Source organism: Salvelinus fontinalis, chromosome 31 (genome assembly GCF_029448725.1).
Source record: "Salvelinus fontinalis isolate EN_2023a chromosome 31, ASM2944872v1, whole genome shotgun sequence".
NCBI classification, from domain to species: domain Eukaryota; kingdom Metazoa; phylum Chordata; class Actinopteri; order Salmoniformes; family Salmonidae; genus Salvelinus; species Salvelinus fontinalis.
Window position 1 is genome coordinate 16284006 of NC_074695.1, and position 19942 is coordinate 16303947.

Genomic DNA, 19942 nt, shown 5'->3' on the forward strand with positions numbered 1-19942 from the left:
ACACACACAGACCACGCACATACAGTACACACGCTGAAAGGGCAACAAAGTGAAAGGACATGAACTGAGTGTGTGTGTTTCTATAGATGTGTGTGTGGAGAGTTGAGTGTTATTGAGCCAATCATGACCAAGTGCCTTTCTTAACCCCTCGTGTGTGTTGACATATCAGAGTGTGTGCAAGAAAGGATATCAGAACATGTACATTATAGGTGCAGTTACACTTTAACTCTGGTACACTGAAACATATCACAAGTCTCTTCTACTTACATTGTGAACTGTACCTACAGTACAACCACAGTACTCATTCCTACCCATACAACATTCTGAGGGTGACAAACGTGTTATTGTGTGATGCAATATCATGTTAGCCCACTGAGCTAAAGCCTGTGGAATTAGCTTTTGGAGCTAAGACAAGTTTTTTTCACTTTACTTTTTTGTACATCATTGGGGTGACATTCTCTAGCTAAAGGATCGAATGCTCTGCCTTCTACTGTTTTAACAGGATAAATAACACACATTGAGTGTACAAAACATTAGAAACACCTTCCTAATAAAAAACTAAGAGAGCAGGTGTTCCTAATGTTTTGTAAACTCAGTGTATATACCGTATGTGTGCACACACACCACCGAGAGAACCGTCCTTGTTCAATTCATTTGGAGTGACTAGCCATTTGGCTCTTAGTCTTGGCTATTTGTGTCAAATTGAGAATATGATTTGTGCCCAAAATGGCCCTATATAGTGCACTAGTTTTGTCTCGGCTCAAAAGTAGTGCACTATATAAGGAATAGGGTGTCATTTGGGATTCAGACATGGCCTGTGAGTGTGGACCTAGAGGCTGAGGGTTCAAACATAACCCATACCGGTTGGCCACTGCTTCAGACCGACAGTTCCTCCATGGATTTCCAATATGTCTATTTAAGACACTGCCTTACCAGGTAAGAATATATTGATCTGAGTCATAGATCATACACCTAGCTCAAAAAAAAAAGAAAAAAGGTATGTATATTTCAAAATGTAGCAATATCTTTCCTGACTGTACTAAATAGCCATAAAGTGTACCCTAATGGTGGTTACTAGTCACTTGTTGACATTGTTGCATCCTTTGGAAACATGGTTCATCAAAACATGCCAATACATTATCTCAGAAGTGATCAAGTGATCTTTATTTCGGTTTGAATAACAAGTGAATGTCAAAAACGTGATTAGTTAGAGTACACCATTATAAGCAGTTTATTGAACTGGAATTGTATCAATAGTCAGCCCCATGCATCATTTTGTCACTTTAAATCAATACCTAAGCCTCATAATGAAGGGGAATTACCATTTACATTAATTATATGTATGGAGAATTTATAAACTTTAATTGTTAGTGTATAAATGTTGTAATTTAATTGAAATCTTGAATTTGTAGCTTCACAATGTCAAAAAAAACCTGAATGTGTGCGTATCCAAGATCACGTGTGTGTGTGTGCCCAGCCCCCTTGCTTGGTCTCTTCAGTAGTCCTGGCAGATAGATTCCAGTGTAAATTTAATTGGTGGAGGAGGGTATGAGGCAGGTTGCACTGAGGCCATTAGAGATTCCCCTGTCGAATGCAGAGGATCACACACACACTCACAAATAGCAGGATTCAAATAATCAATACACTTCACTTCCATCCAACACACACACACACACGTAAACACACACTCAGTAATTAGAGGACAACCTATTCACCACTTGGGTATGATACCTTACCTTACATTTCACACACACACACACCAACACACACACACTCCGATAGCTCTGGTGGTACCTAATGAGAGTAAGAAGTGACTGGTTGCGAGGGGAATTAGGAAAAGGTCAGGAAGCGTGGAGTGGAATCTGTCTCGGCACACTGAGCAACATAACATACAGGAATCTACTTGGCAGTTCCATGTTCTAATCTAGAACACTATCATACAGTTCCATGTTCCAGTCTAGAACACTATCATACAGTTCCATGTTCTGATCTAGAACACTGTCATACAGTTCCATGTTCCAGTCTAGAACACTGTCATACAGGATCACACACACAGACTGCCAATTAAGGACTGTACAAGTTCAATATAAAAATCAGTGCCAAGAGAGGTTGAAGATTGAAGTGGTTCTAAAATACATGACGAAATCTCTTGAAGAGTGTTATACAATTATTCTAACACTGGTCATAAGACAACTGTGTAACTATAGAAAAAAGTGTTCCATGAAGTGAACACTAGTCCCACTGAGTTAGAGCATGCCTTCATCTACAATGAACAGTCATTAAGCCACTATTCAATCAACAGCAGACTTAGAATTGGTCAATAAAATGAGTTGTTTTGGTATGGTTACTGCCCATCATTAATTACACACAGTACAAGTTGCCAGGGGGTGCCAAGTATGAAGTGTCTTTGACAAAATAGACATCACTGCCCTCTTGTGTCCACCTAATAAAATGCAACACATTTCTGAACACAAAACACTAGTTTAGTGACAAATTTCTTTTAAAACAGATATTTGTGGAAGTAAAATGATTTGACCACAAATATCTATAGCTGATTAAGTTCACCCAGTCAAATCATGTTCTCTTAGAAGTTTAAAGTTTGTTAGAAAAAAACACCTTTCAGTTTTCAAAAAATATTTTATTTGAATGCTGCAACATATAAAGGGAGAATAAAACAAAAGTCCACTGAACAATGCATTTATACATCAGCATGATTGTATGGCTTCATATACATATTGAATAACAAACTGCACAGGAATAGGAAGGGAGACCTTCCCAGCCAAAGCAAGTCTTCGCTAGCCTGGTCTCAGATCACTTTGTGCTGTCTTGCCAACTACATTGCTGTCAATGTCATGCCAATGACAGAGTTGGCAAGACAGCACATACAGGTCTGGGACCCAGGCTAACAATAATAGGTAATTGGTCACCCACCACCACAACAAAGTCCCTTCCCACTGACTCAACCAAGCCATGTATTGCATCACAATAATCATTGTCCAAGGATAGATATTAAGTAGCCTGGTCCCAAGACATCAAACAGATCTGGAACCAGATTGAATTCTTTGTATCTGGGAATGTTATTGCAGGTCACGCCAGCAGCACACAAGCGTCTAGTTACATGCAAGTTGGTCTTATTCTTAATTGAAAGAGCCACTCATTAACATAGCTTGGGTCATCAAGGTCTGAACGTGGGCCTGTAAAGGACATGTGAATACATAATACAATAACAAAGGGAGCAGGCAGGAGGAGAGGGATGGAAGCTAGTTGAATATGTAACAGAAATAAACAGGGTGAAATAAACTAACAAAGGAAAGAATGTTTCTTCTTGATCTTCAACCGCTCATGACCATCCGGACGAGTTCTGTGACGGAGAGAGATGAGGGGGAGAGATATGACAGCCCTCATTTTGACATCAGCACAGACAACTTCTAGGATGACAGTTTCAGACAATGTGTGGAGCGATCGATAGAGCAGCAGAATTAAATTCTAAATGAGTCGTCAGGCAAGACACAGATCAGGGGTAGACAGATTGGGGGAGCTAAAGTACAGGGAGATCTTAGCTACAGCTTCACTGTAATTCTGTGGTTAACATGAGTGACTGGTCTACTATGGGAAACATGGTCCAAATGAGCAAAATTATAAAATTATGTAACTACATAATGTGTAAAGTATGAAATGGGGCTTTCACATAAAAACTCCACGGTAAACCAAGGCCTATTTTGGTCCCGCAAAGGTGGTCACATCACATTACCATTATCTAGCAAGCTCTGAACACCGAGTAAAACAAACACTCCTGCTCAGCATGTACAGTTGAAGTCGGAAGTTTACATACACTTAGGTTGGAGTCATTAAAACTCGTTTTTCAACCACTCCACAAATCTTGTTAACAAACTAACAAAATAACAAAGTCAAGGTATTGGAGTGGCCATCACAAAGTCCTGACCTCAATCCCATAGAAAATTTGTGGGCAGAACTGAAAAAGCGTGTGCAGTCTCAGTCCACCATGAGTCAAAACCTCCAGTTGAGACCACACAACATCGCTCTCACCAGGCTTTCCCACTGCAAGAGCTTTTATATTTGGGAAAAAAACTTGAACAGCTTGATACTACCAAAAGAGACCCTGGATCAGGAGAGAAATTCTTACTTTGATTAATAGACAATGTGTGGTACAGTAAATCAAGGACGATCTGTGACACTAACAATTTACACCCAGAGTTGATGTTGGGTTACTTCTAAGAGCTAGCACGTTCTATGTTCTAGCGGGTAGTTTAGCAGTGTGTTCTATGTTCTAGCGGGTAGTTTAGCAGTGTGTTCTATGTTCTAGCGGGTAGTTTAGCAGTGTGTTCTATGTTCTAGCGGGTAGTTTAGCAGTGTGTTCTATGTTCTAGCGGGTAGTTTAGCAGTGTGTTCTACGTTCTAGCGGGTAGTTTAGCAGTGTGTTCTATGTTCTAACGGGTAGTTTAGCAGTGTGTTCTATGTTCTAACGGGTAGTTTAGCAGTGTGTTCTATGTTCTAACGGGTAGTTTAGCAGTGTGTTCTATGTTCTAACGGGTAGTTTAGCAGTGTGTTCTATGTTCTAGCGGGTAGTTTAGCAGTGTGTTCTACGTTCTAGCGGGTAGTTTAGCAGTGTGCTCTATGTTCTAGCGGGTAGTTTAGCAGTGTGTTCTATGTTCTAGCGGGTAGTTTAGCAGTGTGTTCTACGTTCTAGCGGGTAGTTTAGCAGTGTGTTCTATGTTCTAGCGGGTAGTTTAGCAGTGTGTTCTATGTTCTAACGGGTAGTTTAGCAGTGTGTTCTATGTTCTAGCGGGTAGTTTAGCAGTGTGTTCTACGTTCTAGCGGGTAGTTTAGCAGTGTGTTCTATGTTCTAGCGGGTAGTTTAGCAGTGTGTTCTATGTTCTAGCGGGTAGTTTAGAAGACTAAGCAGGACAGCCTAGGTAGAGCACTGTTAAAACCCTCTGCAGCTTGACCCGTTCCGGCTCTCAGCCTGACATGATGTGACGAACAAAGGCTGTGGAGAAAGTTACACAGCATGTTACAAACTCTTTGTATTCACATTCTGGTCCGATCACCTAACAAGACATTGTGTTGTATTATAGTACTATCACCACCTCAGTCCAGGTCTTCAGCCGACTGTTTCATCAGTACACAATACCAGTATTTGACTAGTCAACCGTTAATGCAGACATTTCAATAGTTGTGCCTTTAAGCAGGCTCTAAAACAGCTGTTTGCATCTTCATTCTGGTACACACTGTAGCCCAGCAAGCTCCCCCTGACAGCTTCTATAGTACTCTACCTATCCACACACAGCAAGGAAACATGCACTGTCATGCAAGGGCAGCGTTGCATAACCAGATGTGCTAGCTCCCTGGGTTGCACTTAGGTGTTACTTACTCTAGAGGTGTAGTAGTGGTGGTGGTGGTGTAAGGGTTTAGGGTGGTGGGATCATTACATGACATGAACCTAGTCCAGTTATAGCTCGTCCTGTTGTCTCCTATCTCCATCCATCATTCTGTTTTTACTCTTTCCCTCTCACCTTCATAGTTGATACAGCCATTAGCGTCCTCATGTCCAGTAAGAAGTGTCTCTACCTCCTCCTCCGTCATCTTCTCCCCTGAAAGACAGAGAAAATATACACTACATGACCAAAAGTATGTGGACACCTGCTCGACAAACATCTCATTCCAAAATGACGTGCATTAATATGGAGTTGGTCGCCCCTTTTGCTGCCTCCACTCTTCTGGGAAGGCTTTCCACTAGATGTTGGAACATTGCTGAGAGGACTTGCTTCCATTCAGCCACAAGAACATTAGTAAGGTCGGGCGCTGATGTTGGGCAATTAGGCCTGGCTCGTAGTCAGCGTTCCAATTCATCCCAAAGGTGTTCGATGGGGTTGAGGTCTGGGCTCCGTGCTGGCCAGTCAACTAAACTGTTCCCACAACGTTGGAAGCACAGAATTGTCTAGAATGTCATTGTATGGTGTAGCGTTAAGATTCCCCTTCACTGGAACTAAGGGGCCTAGACCGAAACATGAAAAACAGTCCCAGACCATTATATTCCTCCACCACCAAACTTCACAGTTGGCAACATGCATTGGGGCAGGTAGCGTTTTCCTGGCATCCGCAAAACAAGAATTTGTCCGTCGGACTGCCTGATGGTGAAGAGTGATTCATCACTCCAGAGAACCCGTTTCCACTGATCCTGAGTCCAATGGCGGCGAGCTTTACACCACTCCAGTCGACACTTGGCATAGCGCATAGCTTGGCCATGGAAACCCATTTCATGAAGCTCCCGACGAACAGTTATTGTGCTGACGTTGCTTTCAGAGGTCGTTTGGAACTGGGTAGTGAGTGTTGCAACCAAGGACAGAGGATTTTTACGCGCCATGTGCTTCAGCAATCAGCGGTCCCGTTCTGTGAGCTTGTGTGGCCTACCACTTCTCGGCTGAGCCATTGTTGCTACTAGACGTTTTCGCTTCAAAATAACAGCAGTTACAGTTGACCGTGGCAGCTCTAGCAGGGGAGACATTTGAGTTGTTGGAAAGGTGGCATCCTATGACGGTGCCACGTTGAATGTCAACTGAGCTCTACAGTAAGGCCCTTCTACTGCCAATGTTTGTTAATGGCGATTGCATGGCTGTGTGCTCGATTTTATACACCTGTCAGCAACAGGTATGGCTGAAATAGCCAAATCTACTAATTTGAAGGGGTGTCCACATACTTTTGTATATATAGTGTATATGACATTTAGCAGCCGATTTTATCCAAAGGGACTTGCAGTCATCAGCGCTTACATTCTTTACGTATGGGTGGTGCAGGGAATCAAACGCATTATCCTGGCATTGTAAGAGCCATGCTCTGACAACTGAGCTACAGAAGACAATGTTTAGTGGTTTTCAGTTTGAAAATAACATTTTACCAGAAAATGTCTGTTTCATGTTACATATTTGTGTTGTGCTAAACTGAATCAACTCATCACTGAGGAGTCAACCTTGCAGTATTTTTTGACAATCATTTTTACAGTCAACTTCCAAATTAGATTCTTTTGATCAGTGATTTAAATCTTGTGGACAAAAACACACATTCTAAAAAGATCTTTCCCTCAGATCTGAAAGAGTAAAAGAATGTAACTAACCTAGTGTGGTGAGGACGTGCCGTAACTCTGCCCCCATTACAGTTCCGTTGCCCTCCTTATCGAAGACACGTAGTCCCTCAACAAAATCCTCAAAGGAGCCCTGGTCCTTATTCTTAGCGATGGCCTGCAGCATGGGCAGGAACTGCTCAAAGTCAAGCATCTTGTGGTTCATCTCTGAAAAAGTTTAAATTGGAGGAAATAGTTGAATTGATGATATGAATGAACACGGGTATACACCTCACAACCCTTTTAACCCATGAGTTGTTGCTGGACAAAGGTGGTCAGTGCATCTGAGAAGGCCCTTGCTTGTGAAAATTGGAAGAACCCAAATCCAAACAAGTTCTGGTAGAGACATATAGGGGCCGGTAAAGGATGGCTGTACAAACTAACTCATGTAGACATCTTAGAAAGCACAACCTAAAAATACTTCCTGTTACTCATTCTTGTAAAAGCAAATTATATGATTTGAGATTCTCAGGGATGCATCGGTGGAATCAGTAGGACACAAAATAAAATATACTAAACAAAAATATAAAAACGCAACATGTAAAAAGTGGTGGTCCCATGTTTCATGAGCTGAAATAAAAATGCCAGAAATGTTCCATATGCACAAAAAGCTTATTGTGCTCAAATTGGTTTACATCCCTTTTAGTGAGCATTTCTCCTTTGCCAAGATGATACGCCACACTTGTCAGGTGAATGGATTAAGAAGCAGATTAAACAGCATGGTCATTACACAGGTGCACCTTGTGCTGGGGACAATAAAAGACTACAGATGTCTCAAATTTTGAGGGAGCGTGCAATTGGCATGTGGACTGCAAGTGTAACCGATGTGAAATGGCTAGCTAGTTTGCGGGGAGCGCGCTAATAGCGTTTCAATTGGTGACGTCACTCACTCTGAGACCTTGAAGTAGTTGTTCCCCTTGCTCTGCAAGGGCCGCAGCTTTTGTGGCGTAACGATGTGTGCAGAGGGTCCCTGGTTCGAGCCCAGGTAGGGGCGAGGAGAGGGACGGAAGCAAAACACAAGAATGTCCACTAGATCTGTTGCCAGAGAATGTAATGTTAATTTCTCTACCATAAGCCGCCTCCAACGTCGTTTTAGAGAATTTGGCAGTACGCTCAACCGGCCTGTCAACTGCACACCACGTGTATGGCCTTGTGTGGGCAAGCAGTTTGGTGATGTCAACATTGTGAACAGAGTGCCTCATGGTGACGATGGGCATATGGTATGGGCAGGCCTACATTACAGACAACGAACACAATTGCATTTTATCGTTGGCAATTTGTATGCACAGAGATACCGGGATGAGATCCTGAAGCCCATTGTCGTGCCACTGCCATCACCTCATGTTTCAGCATGATAATGCACGGCCCCATGTCACAAAGATCTGTACACAATTCCTGGAAGCTGAAAATGTCCCAATTCTTCCATGGCCTGCATATTCACCAGACATGTCACCCATTGAGCATACTTGGGATGGTCTGGATCGACGTGTAAGGCAGCGTGCTCCAGTTCCCGACAATATCCAGCACCTTCGCACAGCTATTGATGAGGAGTGGGGCAACAATTCACAGGCCTCATTTTTTTTCTACTTTTTTTTTTATAAATGTTTTATTTATTCAACCTTTATTTAACTAGGCAGGTCAGTCAAGAACAAATTCTTATTTACAGTGACGGCCTACCGGGGAACATATTTTTACCTTGTCAGCTTAGGGATTCGATCCAGCAACCTTTCGGTTACTGGCCCAACCACTAGGCTACCTGCTGCCCCAAAATGACCCAAGCCCAGCTCAATTAATCCCTACCATTGTGTCACTGAGTTGTCATACTCCTTCAGCAAATGTACATTACACCAGGGGTGTTGGTAGACAATGTAAGCAACCTAATTTGTCCCTCTAACTGCCCTGAATGCCTCTGCTGATCCCATAGCTATTGTATGCAGTAATCATGTGACTATGAACCAGAGTTATACTGTTAGCACTGGGGCGGTGTGCCCTAGTTGGAAGTCCACTGTTTGCAGGGCACCCTGCACTAAAATATATAACATGAGCATTTCTACTTCTGCTAAGCTTCCCAGTAAAGCAATGAAAACAATCAAGCATTCCAGAAATATAGCCCACGTTAACACATGGAACACTTAAAAAACAAGGTTCATGAAATGAATAACTTGCTAGTAACAGACATTCATATTCTGACTCTCTCTGAAACTCACTTAGATAATACCTTTGATGATACAGTGGCAGCAATATATGGTTATAACATCTACAGACAAGACAGAAACACCAATGCTAACAATTAGCACAAGTAATAGCGAATTTCCATGGAGGCTGCTAGCTAAATATGCCAACGAGTGCAAATGAAAATGAACAAATTGCAAAAACAGGCAATCTAGCTCATAAAGTTATAGATATATAGGTAGTAGCAACCGAATGTCATGTTTGGTGATTCTGGACATTTACAAGCTAATGTGAACGAGAGACATTGTGCAAATGAACAAAGTTTTGACACATGCTTGTCTGAAGGAAGAACAGTACTGGCTCTGGAGCAGCATGTGTACATGCTGTGTCTGGGTGAAGTCTGGAGTCGCTAAGGCAACGGGCTTGTCTGCTCTGAGAAGACAGGGGAGGAGCACAGGCCAGAACAGAGGAGAAAAAATAACTAATCCAAAGGGCTTTGACTTCTCAAACACGACAGAAAGCTAACACAATATGATGCCCCGTCACCTTATTAATTCAGCCACTTACTTAGATAACAAGCACGTTAACACGACCCCTAGGTTTAACGCAGAATTCTTCGTTTTTCAAGCAGAAAAAAGATAAGACGCATTAGAAATATCTTGCTGTGTTTTGCAAACGCAGATATAAAAATGCTTATTGCAATTTCTGTTCGGCATCAAACAAATGTTGTGCTTCAGTTGCACTTCACTCGCTGAGAATTTACCAAAGAGCATTCTACTTTTCTCTGTGTAGCCAGTCTACTTTTCTCTGTGTAGCCAGTCTACTTTTCTCCAGTAAAATGCAAGATGAACTTTAAGCAAAAACAGTAAGAAATGTTGTTGTAGTTTAAGATAAACATTAGAAATATGATGACAGTGCATAGTTTTTGCAAAAAAAAATACCTTGCTTTTTCATTGTAAGCTCATTTACGTGTGTGGCTGCTAGCCGAATAGCGCTACACTTTGTTGTCATCTGATGACAATGAAGCTATTTTCTGCCAAATGTGTTGCAGTAATGTATCTTCTGTGAAGGAAAACTATAGTTACACATCCCTGATCACTATTGAAGAAAAGAAAAAAAAACACTTGACTTTCAATATAAAAGCGACCCATGTCAATACACAACTGGACTCACCTGCTACCCGCTTTCTCCCGTTGTGCTATTTACTAACGAACACGTGACTGGCTCAACTGTTCTGGGGGACTACGGTAAGCTTCATAATGTAAAATAATGTGATGGGGGAAATGGAGAACGCAATCTGCTTTATCTCCTAACTGCAGGTATTTACTTAAAAAGTAGCTACAAATTGTTAAATGTTTTGAAAAACTTAAAATAAATTGTTTCAACAGTACACAGTATACCTCCCAAGCCTAATTGTATCTCACCTTCAGCCTTGGGGTTGCCCAGGACCTTGAGGACCTCAGAGTTGACAGGATTCTGTCCCAATGCCCTCATGACATCGCCACACTGACTGTAGCTGATCTTTCCATCACCGGTTCTGTCGAAGAGGAGGAAGGCCTCCTTAAACTCTGGACGAGGGAGAGAAAGGGACAGGTGAGTGTCTGTCTGTATGACCATCCCTTTTCCTCAATGCCTCGCCTCCCTCTCAAAGCTCGTTGGAGGAAGGCCAATGGAGGGTCATTGGATCATCTTCTCTAATGAGAGAGAGGTGAGGATTGGAGGGGAAAAGAAATAAGTGAGTGTATAAAAGATGTTAAAATGGCTAAGAGGGGAAAAAAAGGGGAAAAACAGCAAGCACATTGGAAACTGCTAAAGTATGAGATCAATTGAATGGTTCAAAAGAAAATCTGTCCTATTGCCCAACAACTGATCATGTGTATCACTTCACATAGTTTTAGCTAAAATAACAAAAATAACTGGTTAGCTAGCACACACCTTTGTTCACCAGGCATGTCACTTTACATTCATGTAAATGTGTCTACCCAGGATAATTGGGTCTATTGTTAAGCTTAAATGAGTTCAGGGACATAGATGGGTGGGGGGGGGGGGGGGCAACTTCTCAAATGGCAACTTCTCAAATGGCATTCTATAAGGTAGGTCTATGGAATATCCCTTCAAGGTAGGTCTATGGAATATCCTTTCATGGTAGGTCTATGGAATATCCCTTCAGAACCCTAGGAGGCAGACAACACTGGTATGTTGTGGAACTTTTTCCTGTTCTCAGGAATGTGCCAGCCTCTTCACTCCTGGCCTGCTGAGTCCCATTTCCCAACACCATATAAAGGTAGTGGAGGAGAGTGGGAGGGAGAGCTGTATTATGCCAACAATGATTAAACAAGCCAGGAAGGAGGGAAAAGACCAATCTACCAGTCTGTTTCTAACTCCACAAAAGGAAAGGTAACACTCCAGGGGAGATGACAAGCAAGTTTAGATGGTATGGAAATGTTTGTGGTACATGGGAATGGTACAATTGGGAATGCATGCAGTTTGATGCAAACACACTACTAACTAGTACATGGTATGCAAAAGGTGGATTCTCTGTCTATAGATATGCACCTACACACACACAAGGAGCCGATTACTACCTCACATACTAAACCTGAGCTTACTAACATAGATAGAAAGTCTGTTTATAGCTATTTTATTACCAACTATTGACAGGGGGGGGGGGGGGGGGGGGGCAGGAAATAGACATGACACAACAGGCTGAGCTCACTGAGTGTCTTGAAATATAGCAGTGACACTGTACTTGTAGGCTAACATCCATGACACTGTACTTGTAGGCTAACATCCATGGCACTGTACTTGTAGGCTAACATCCATGGCACTGTACTTGTAGGCTAACATCCATGGCACTGTACTTGTAGGCTAACATCCATGGCACTGTACTTGTAGGCTAACATCCATGGCACTGTACTTGTAGGCTAACATCCATGGCACTGTACTTGTAGGCTAACATCCATGGCACTGTACTTGTAGGCTAACATCCATGGCACTGTACTTGTAGGCTAACATCCATGGCACTGTACTTGTAGGCTAACATCCATGGCACTGTACTTGTAGGCTAACATCCATGACACTGTACTTGTAGGCTAACATCCATGACACTGTACTTGTAGGCTAACATCCATGACACTGTACTTGTAGGCTAACATCCATGACACTGTACTTGTAGGCTAACATCCATGACACTGTACTTGTAGGCTAACATCCATGACACTGTACTTGTAGGCTAACATCCATGACACTGTACTTGTAGGCTAACATCCATGACACTGTACTTGTAGGCTAACATCCATGACACTGTACTTGTAGGCTAACATCCATGACACTGTACTTGTAGGCTAACATCCATGACACTGTACTTGTAGGCTAACATCCATGACACTGTACTTGTAGGCTAACATCCATGACACTGTACTTGTAGGCTAACATCCATGACACTGTACTTGTAGGCTAACATCCATGACACTGTACTTGTAGGCTAACATCCATGGCACTGTACTTGTAGGCTAACATCCATGGCACTGTACTTGTAGGCTAACATCCATGGCACTGTACTTGTAGGCTAACATCCATGGCACTGTACTTGTAGGCTAACATCCATGGCACTGTACTTGTAGGCTAACATCCATGGCACTGTACTTGTAGGCTAACATCCATGGCACTGTACTTGTAGGCTAACATCCATGGCACTGTACTTGTAGGCTAACATCCATGGCACTGTACTTGTAGGCTAACATCCATGGCACTGTACTTGTAGGCTAACATCCATGGCACTGTACTTGTAGGCTAACATCCATGGCACTGTACTTGTAGGCTAACATCCATGGCACTGTACTTGTAGGCTAACATCCATGGCACTGTACTTGTAGGCTAACATCCATGGCACTGTACTTGTAGGCTAACATCCATGGCACTGTACTTGTAGGCTAACATCCATGGCACTGTACTTGTAGGCTAACATCCATGGCACTGTACTTGTAGGCTAACATCCATGGCACTGTACTTGTAGGCTAACATCCATGGCACTGTACTTGTAGGCTAACATCCATGGCACTGTACTTGTAGGCTAACATCCATGGCACTGTACTTGTAGGCTAACATCCATGGCACTGTACTTGTAGGCTAACATCCATGACACTGTACTTGTAGGCTAACATCCATGACACTGTACTTGTAGGCTAACATCCATGACACTGTACTTGTAGGCTAACATCCATGACACTGTACTTGTAGGCTAACATCCATGACACTGTACTTGTAGGCTAACATCCATGACACTGTACTTGTAGGCTAACATCCATGACACTGTACTTGTAGGCTAACATCCATGACACTGTACTTGTAGGCTAACATCCATGACACTGTACTTGTAGGCTAACATCCATGACACTGTACTTGTAGGCTAACATCCATGACACTGTACTTGTAGGCTAACATCCATGACACTGTACTTGTAGGCTAACATCCATGACACTGTACTTGTAGGCTAACATCCATGACACTGTACTTGTAGGCTAACATCCATGACACTGTACTTGTAGGCTAACATCCATGACACTGTACTTGTAGGCTAACATCCATGACACTGTACTTGTAGGCTAACATCCATGACACTGTACTTGTAGGCTAACATCCATGGTGTGCCTACCGTAACCTTCAGCAACTGTATCAGACCAACAACAACATGCCTTTCAACACTGTTAGATTAAGGTCCCAGACTTAAGGGCCAAATGTTAGGGTCCTTCACCAATGACTCACCGTGTATTTGATCCAGGTTAAACTCAATCTGGAAAGAACAAATCAGTTGCATATGGAGTTTGAGAAAACACCAAGGACAGAAAGGAAATAGTGGTAACTTTTCTACAATAGAGGAATGACAGACAAGGCATAAAGCATATGAAAAAGTCAGACGAGCAAGGAAGAAAATTAAAGTGGCATCTGTCTGAGTAGAGGATGGCAGCATGCAAGAGTTGGTATAGTTAAAGTTTTGGGAAATTAACTAGCTACAGTAGTTAGCTAGCTAATCTTGTGAACTAGTTTGTAACTCACCCATGATTTGATCTTCTGAGAAGTCAGACTGTTCAAAGAAAGATTAAGTTAGCTATGATGTTGCTCAACCCTGTGGGCAAGGACCAGTGGTTGTCTAGTTAGCCCAGCTAACTAAAGTTAGCTAACTTGACAGACAACTATCTATCACACCCGTACCTAGTTAGGAACTAGCTACTAGTCAGTAAGAGAAATACTAACATCTGTGGGACATTTGGAGACAGGGGCAATTACAGTTACTGGTATGACAATGTATACCAACGAGCTAGAGTTACTACTATTCAGTAATGGCAAGTAGCTAACCTTGGCTAGCTACGATAACGCTAACTTGCTGGTTCTGCTCAATCGACCTGGCTAAATAGCAAGTAAAGTTAGCAACTTGTTATCTAGTTCGACACACAATTCCGAAATAAGAATACAATTTGGATTAGCTAGCTAGATAGCTAACTATTTAATCAAGGTTATTGAAGAACCCACCATATCTGTAGATGTTCGAGTGTGTCGAAGATGTCGGGAGGTGGAGGAATGTGACAGGTCGGAGGGGAGGGAAAGATCAACTAATGCCGCGTTCAAAACCATTGGGAACTCAGGAACTCGAAGATCTCTGACTTCCGACATCAGTGTATTCAAGACAACTGGGAACTCGGAAACAAACGATCTTCGACTTGGAAAATAGTTTGGAACGGTAATTCAACTCGGAATTCCTCTTTCTATTAATCACGCTTTCCGTTCTGAAAGGCACTGATGTATTGAGTTGACCTCTTATTTATCCGAGTTCCCAGTCTTGAATGCACCATAGCACTAGCACAGCCCCAGCAGTGTTAATTTTTGCGTCATAGCTCTGTGCTGCATCTGTGCTGTGCGCATAACCATGGACAGCGCAGCGTTGGAGTGGCCTGTCCATGGTAACACAGTTAGAAACTGTTATAGGCCTAGCTATATTACAGTTATGTTAAATTTTGGACTGTGACAAAAATGGTGTTGGATTCCTTAGGTCCATCGATTAGCTCATTGAGCTGCATACCTAGTCAGCCAGGTATGTGGGCCACAACCTGCCTAATTCTCAGATCAATGAGGACGAAGTGAATTGGGGTGTATACAGTCTAGGGGTTTGTTGACCCTTTTATAAACTCTATCAATACAGACACATGCTGCAGAGCACTAATTCCAGTGATTGACTTGGGCAGAATCTCACCGGAGCTGAAGTACCAAAACCTCACATGTTCTGCTGCTTGAACTCCTGTTCCTATAATTGAATATTGGCTCAAAAGTAGTGGAGCTCCTGCACCTTAATATAAACAGCACCGGCACCCAAAATGAGTACTGGCACCTGTTTCAGTCCAAGTCAAGCACGGACTAATTCTATAGCAAAGTAAGTAGCATTGATGAGAGCGAAGCTATGCACGTTTCATAACAGTGACAGTGCTAATGTGGGTGACTGAATATAGCCCTACCAACTGTGATTGTCTCTGTGATTTTACATTTCTAACCAACCCTTTTTATAATCTTCCTCTCAGGATGTACAGTACCAGTCAAAAGTTTGGACACAACTACTAATTCCAGAGTTTTTCTTTATTTAAAAAAAATTATACAGTGTGGAATAATAGTGAAGACATCAAACTATGAAATAACACATATGGAATCATGTAGTAACAAAAAAAGGGTTAAACAAATCAAAATGTGTTTTATATTTGAGATTCTTCAAAGTAGACACCCTTTGCCTTGATGACAGCTTTGCACACTCTTGGCATTCTCTCAACCAGCTTCATGAGGAATGCATTTCAATTAACAGATGTGCCTTGTTAAAAGTTCATTTGTGGAATTTCTATCCTTCTTCATGCATTTGAGCTAATCAGTTGTGTTGTGACAGGTAGGGATAGTATACAGAAGACAGCACTATTTGGTAAAAGACCAAGTCCAAATTATGGCAAGAACAGCTCAAATAAGCAAAGAGAAACAACAGTCAATCATTACTTTTAGACATGAAGGTCAGTAAATCCAGAACAATTAAAGAACTTTGAAAGTTTCTTCAAGTGCAGTTGCAACAACCATCAAGCACTATGATGAGACTGACTCTCATGAGGACTGCCATAGGAAAGGAAGACCCAGAGTTACCTCTGCTGCAGAGGATAAGTTCATTAGAGTTAACTGCACCTCAGATTGCAGTCCAAATAAATGCTTCACAGAGTTCAAGTAACAGACACATCTCAACATCAACTGTTCAGAGGAGACTTCATGAATCAGGCCTTCATGGTCAAATTTTGCTGCAAAGAAACCACTACTAAAGGACACCAATAATAAGAAGAGACTTGCTTGGGCCAAGAAACACAAGCAATGGACATTAGACTGGTAGAAATCTGTCCTTTGGTCTGATGAGTCCAAATTTGATATGTTTGATTCCAACCGCCGTGTCTTTGTGATACGCAGAGTAGGTGAACAGATGATCTCCGCATGTATGGTTCCCACCGTGAAGCATGGAGGAGGAGGTGTGATGGTGTGGGGGTGCTTTTCTGGTGACACTGACTGTGATTTATTTAGAATTCAAGGCACACTTAACCAGCATTGCTACGACAGCATTCTGCATGAATACGCCATCCCATCTGGTTTGCGCTCAGTGGGACTATCATTTGTTTTTCATCAGGACAATGACCCAAAAAACACCTCCAGGCTGTGTAAGGGCTATTTGACCAAAAAGGAGAGGGATGGAGTGCTGCATCAGATGACCTGGCCTCCACAACCACCTGACCTCAACCCAATTGAGATGGTTTTGGATGAGTTGGACTGCAGAATGAAGGAAAAGCAGCCAACAAGTGCTCAGCATATGTGGTAACTCCTTCAAGACTGTTGGAATAGCATTCCTCATGAAGCTGATTTACAGAATGCCAAGAGTGTGCAAAGCTGTCATCAAGGCAAAGGGTGGCTACTTAGAAGAACCTCAAATCTAAAATACATTTTGATTTGTTGAACACTTTTTTGCATACTACATGATTCCATATGTGTTATATCATAGTTTTCATGTCTTCGCAAATATTCTACAATATAGAAAAATAGTAACAAATAAAGAAAAACCCTTGAATGAGTAGGTGTGTCCAAACTCTTGACTGGTACTGTACATATGAAAATGCAGAAGGTTCAAGGTTATATCTCTCCTGGAGAGAAATGAGCGCATTCCCTCCCAGAGGAGGTCAGTCAGTCACAGACAGCTTCTATAGCACTGCTCTAGTTTTCAACTCATCTTTATCCCACAATGATACTGGTAGTTTGGTTCCTATTAGTCTCCGATTAAACAATTGGAAGAGGATTTGAATGAGGATTTGTGTCATCTGTTTTTTAAGCACATCATGATATTGAGAAACATAATTTGCGATGCTTTGTAGCTTTAACATTTCCTCTGACAAAACAATAGTAATAAATTCAAGTTTTTCAAAATGGATTGATTGTTTGCATCTCAAGATATAGACTATCAGTCTGCCTACATTTCAGTCTATTATAAGATGGAACATTGGGCTATTATTATAGCCATATTAGTCATCATTGTATTTTTAAGCCTGCGTCCCACATTAGCCCTGACATTGCTGTGCGCCCACACACACACACACACACACACACACACACACACACACACACACACACACACACACACACACACACACACACACACACACACACACACACACACACACACACACACACACACACACACACACACACACACACACACAGAGAGAGAGAGCTGGGTGCTGTGGCACTCACCTCCATGGTGCTGGGGTCAAATGGAGAGTCAGAGGGTCGCAGCATCCTGGGTCTTTGTTCTGGAGCAGACCTTGGCTGGGCAGGGTTAGCTGAGGGCAGGCAGGGGAAAGGAGGCCCCAGTCTGGGCTGCTGGGCCACAGGCGATGGAGACTTCTTAATGGACGGTTCTCTTTTAGGGGCCATTGCTGGAGTCCGGAACAGTGCTCATCTATCTTCCTCTCTCTACTTTTTTACTCTGGTGGTTACTAATATGGATGCTGAGAAGAGTGGATGCACAGAGAGAGAGAGAGAGAAAGCAAGAGAGAGAAAGAGAGAGAGAGAGAGAGGGAGAGAGAGAGAGGGAGGGAGAGAGAGAGGGAGAGAGAGGGAGGGTGATCAATAGAGTTAGGGAGACAGTCGAGAGAGATGGAGACAGAGAGAGAAAGAGAGCTATAGAGAGAGAGAGAGCAAGAGTGTAAGAGAGAGCGATGGAAAGAGAGAAATATGGAGAGATCCTGGTTGTATAGAAGAGAAGAACATGTGAGTGAGGCTGAAGCTGAGGCGTAGGAGTGGAGATGAGAGGGAGAGTAGAATGAGGAGGGGGAGCAGCTAGAGAGAGAAAGCCAAGCTGTATGACTCCAAGCACATGCTTTAATATGGGTTAGAAAGCCAGGCGCATGTGTGGGTGAGTCAGTGAGTATGCTTGTTTGTATAAGTGAGCTCAATATTCAAGTATTATTATACACATTATTATACACATAAGTGGCAGGTGTTTTATCACCAATACACCTGCCACTAATTATATTTTTAAGGGATTTGTGTGTGTTGTGTGTGTCTATTTGTGTATAAAATAAGACTCGATACACCCAGAAAGCTAATAACAGAATGTTCTATTTTGTAATCTTGAACAATATATGTTCTATTTAGTAGCCAGGTTTTTCCCCCCTTGTGCTTCCTTCCTGTCGTTCCTGTAGTGATTCTAAAATTTGACACCGATGCCATGCGAATAAACTGAGGTCTTTCTCTCTCTGTCTCCCTGTGTGTTTCTCTTTCTCTGTTTCTGTGTGTGTTTCTCTTTCTCTGTTTCTGTGTGTGTTTCTCTTTCTCTGTTTCTGTGTGTTTCTCTTTCTCTGTTTCTGTGTGTGTTTCTCTTTCTCTGTTTCTGTGTGTGTTTCTCTTTCTCTGTTTCTGTGTGTGTTTCTCTTTCTCTGTTTCTGTGTGTGTTTCTCTTTCTCTGTTTCTGTGTGTGTTTCTTTTTCTCTGTTTCTGTGTGTGTTTCTCTTTCTCTGTTTCTGTGTGTGTCTCTCTCTCTCTCTCTCTCTCTCTCTCTCTCTCTCTCTCTCTCTCTCTCAATTCAATTCAATTCAATTGACTTTATTGACATGGTAGGTTCGTTATTATTTCTCTCTCTCTCTCTCTCTCTATATACATTGTGTGGGCATTGTGTGAAATCGACCATAGATTTGTGCGCGATTCAGATACTCTCAAAAACACTGTGCTCAGTGGAAGTGCAAGTTCACCTCTGTGTCGATGATTCATCCTGAAACTGGCTGTGTATTATTCCATAGGATAAGCAGATCATTTATCAAACATGAATATGGTACTAATCAATCATTTTGGGTTCAGCAAGGTGTTCAGGCCACCAAATAATGTAATCTAAAGTGAACATTTAACTTTTGATGTGACTCTTATTTAAAGTAATTTGACAAAAAATATTTATAGGATTCTGATATAAGTTCATTTACAAAAAATGTATTTTATATGACATGTGGCTTCTATGACATGTAGCTTCTATGACAGATAAAGTTGACTGCAATCCTGCCGATTGTGAGGATATATAATGGCTCT

The 19942-nt window shown here is 42.1% G+C and overlaps 1 protein-coding gene across 5 annotated transcripts; it reads right to left on the minus strand.

The window, feature by feature from the left end:
• Nucleotides 1-2617: 2617 nt before the first annotated feature.
• Nucleotides 2618-18683, minus strand: LOC129829658 (myosin light polypeptide 6-like). Of its 5 annotated transcripts, none has more exons than XM_055891495.1 (6): nt 18116-18679; nt 14075-14102; nt 10735-10878; nt 7133-7306; nt 5535-5612; nt 2618-3361 (listed from the first exon to the last, which is right to left on the minus strand). In XM_055891495.1, exons 1-6 carry the CDS (start codon nt 18296-18298, stop codon nt 3333-3335), a joined length of 636 nt encoding a protein of 211 aa, XP_055747470.1. In that variant the 5' UTR covers nt 18299-18679; the 3' UTR covers nt 2618-3332. The 5 variants fall into 5 exon arrangements, with proteins under 5 accessions (XP_055747470.1, XP_055747471.1, XP_055747475.1 ...); XM_055891496.1 differs by lacking the exon at nt 14075-14102 and adding an exon at nt 14366-14393; XM_055891500.1 differs by lacking the exons at nt 14075-14102; nt 18116-18679 and adding exons at nt 14366-14393; nt 14840-14995.
• Between the last annotated feature and the right edge of the window lie 1259 nt (nt 18684-19942).

Excerpts from the sequence above, each read along its gene's own strand:
- LOC129829658 (XM_055891495.1), bottom strand. The coding sequence starts at position 18,298 with ATGGCCCCTAAAAGAGAACCGTCCATTAAGAAGTCTCCATCGCCTGTG. Across the intron at positions 14,103-18,115 it reads TTGACCCCAGCACCATGGAG|ATTGAGTTTAACCTGGATCA; the intron begins GTGAGTGCCACA and ends TGTTCTTTCCAG. Across the intron at positions 10,879-14,074 it reads TAACCTGGATCAAATACACG|AGTTTAAGGAGGCCTTCCTC; the intron begins GTGAGTCATTGG and ends TCCCTCGTCCAG.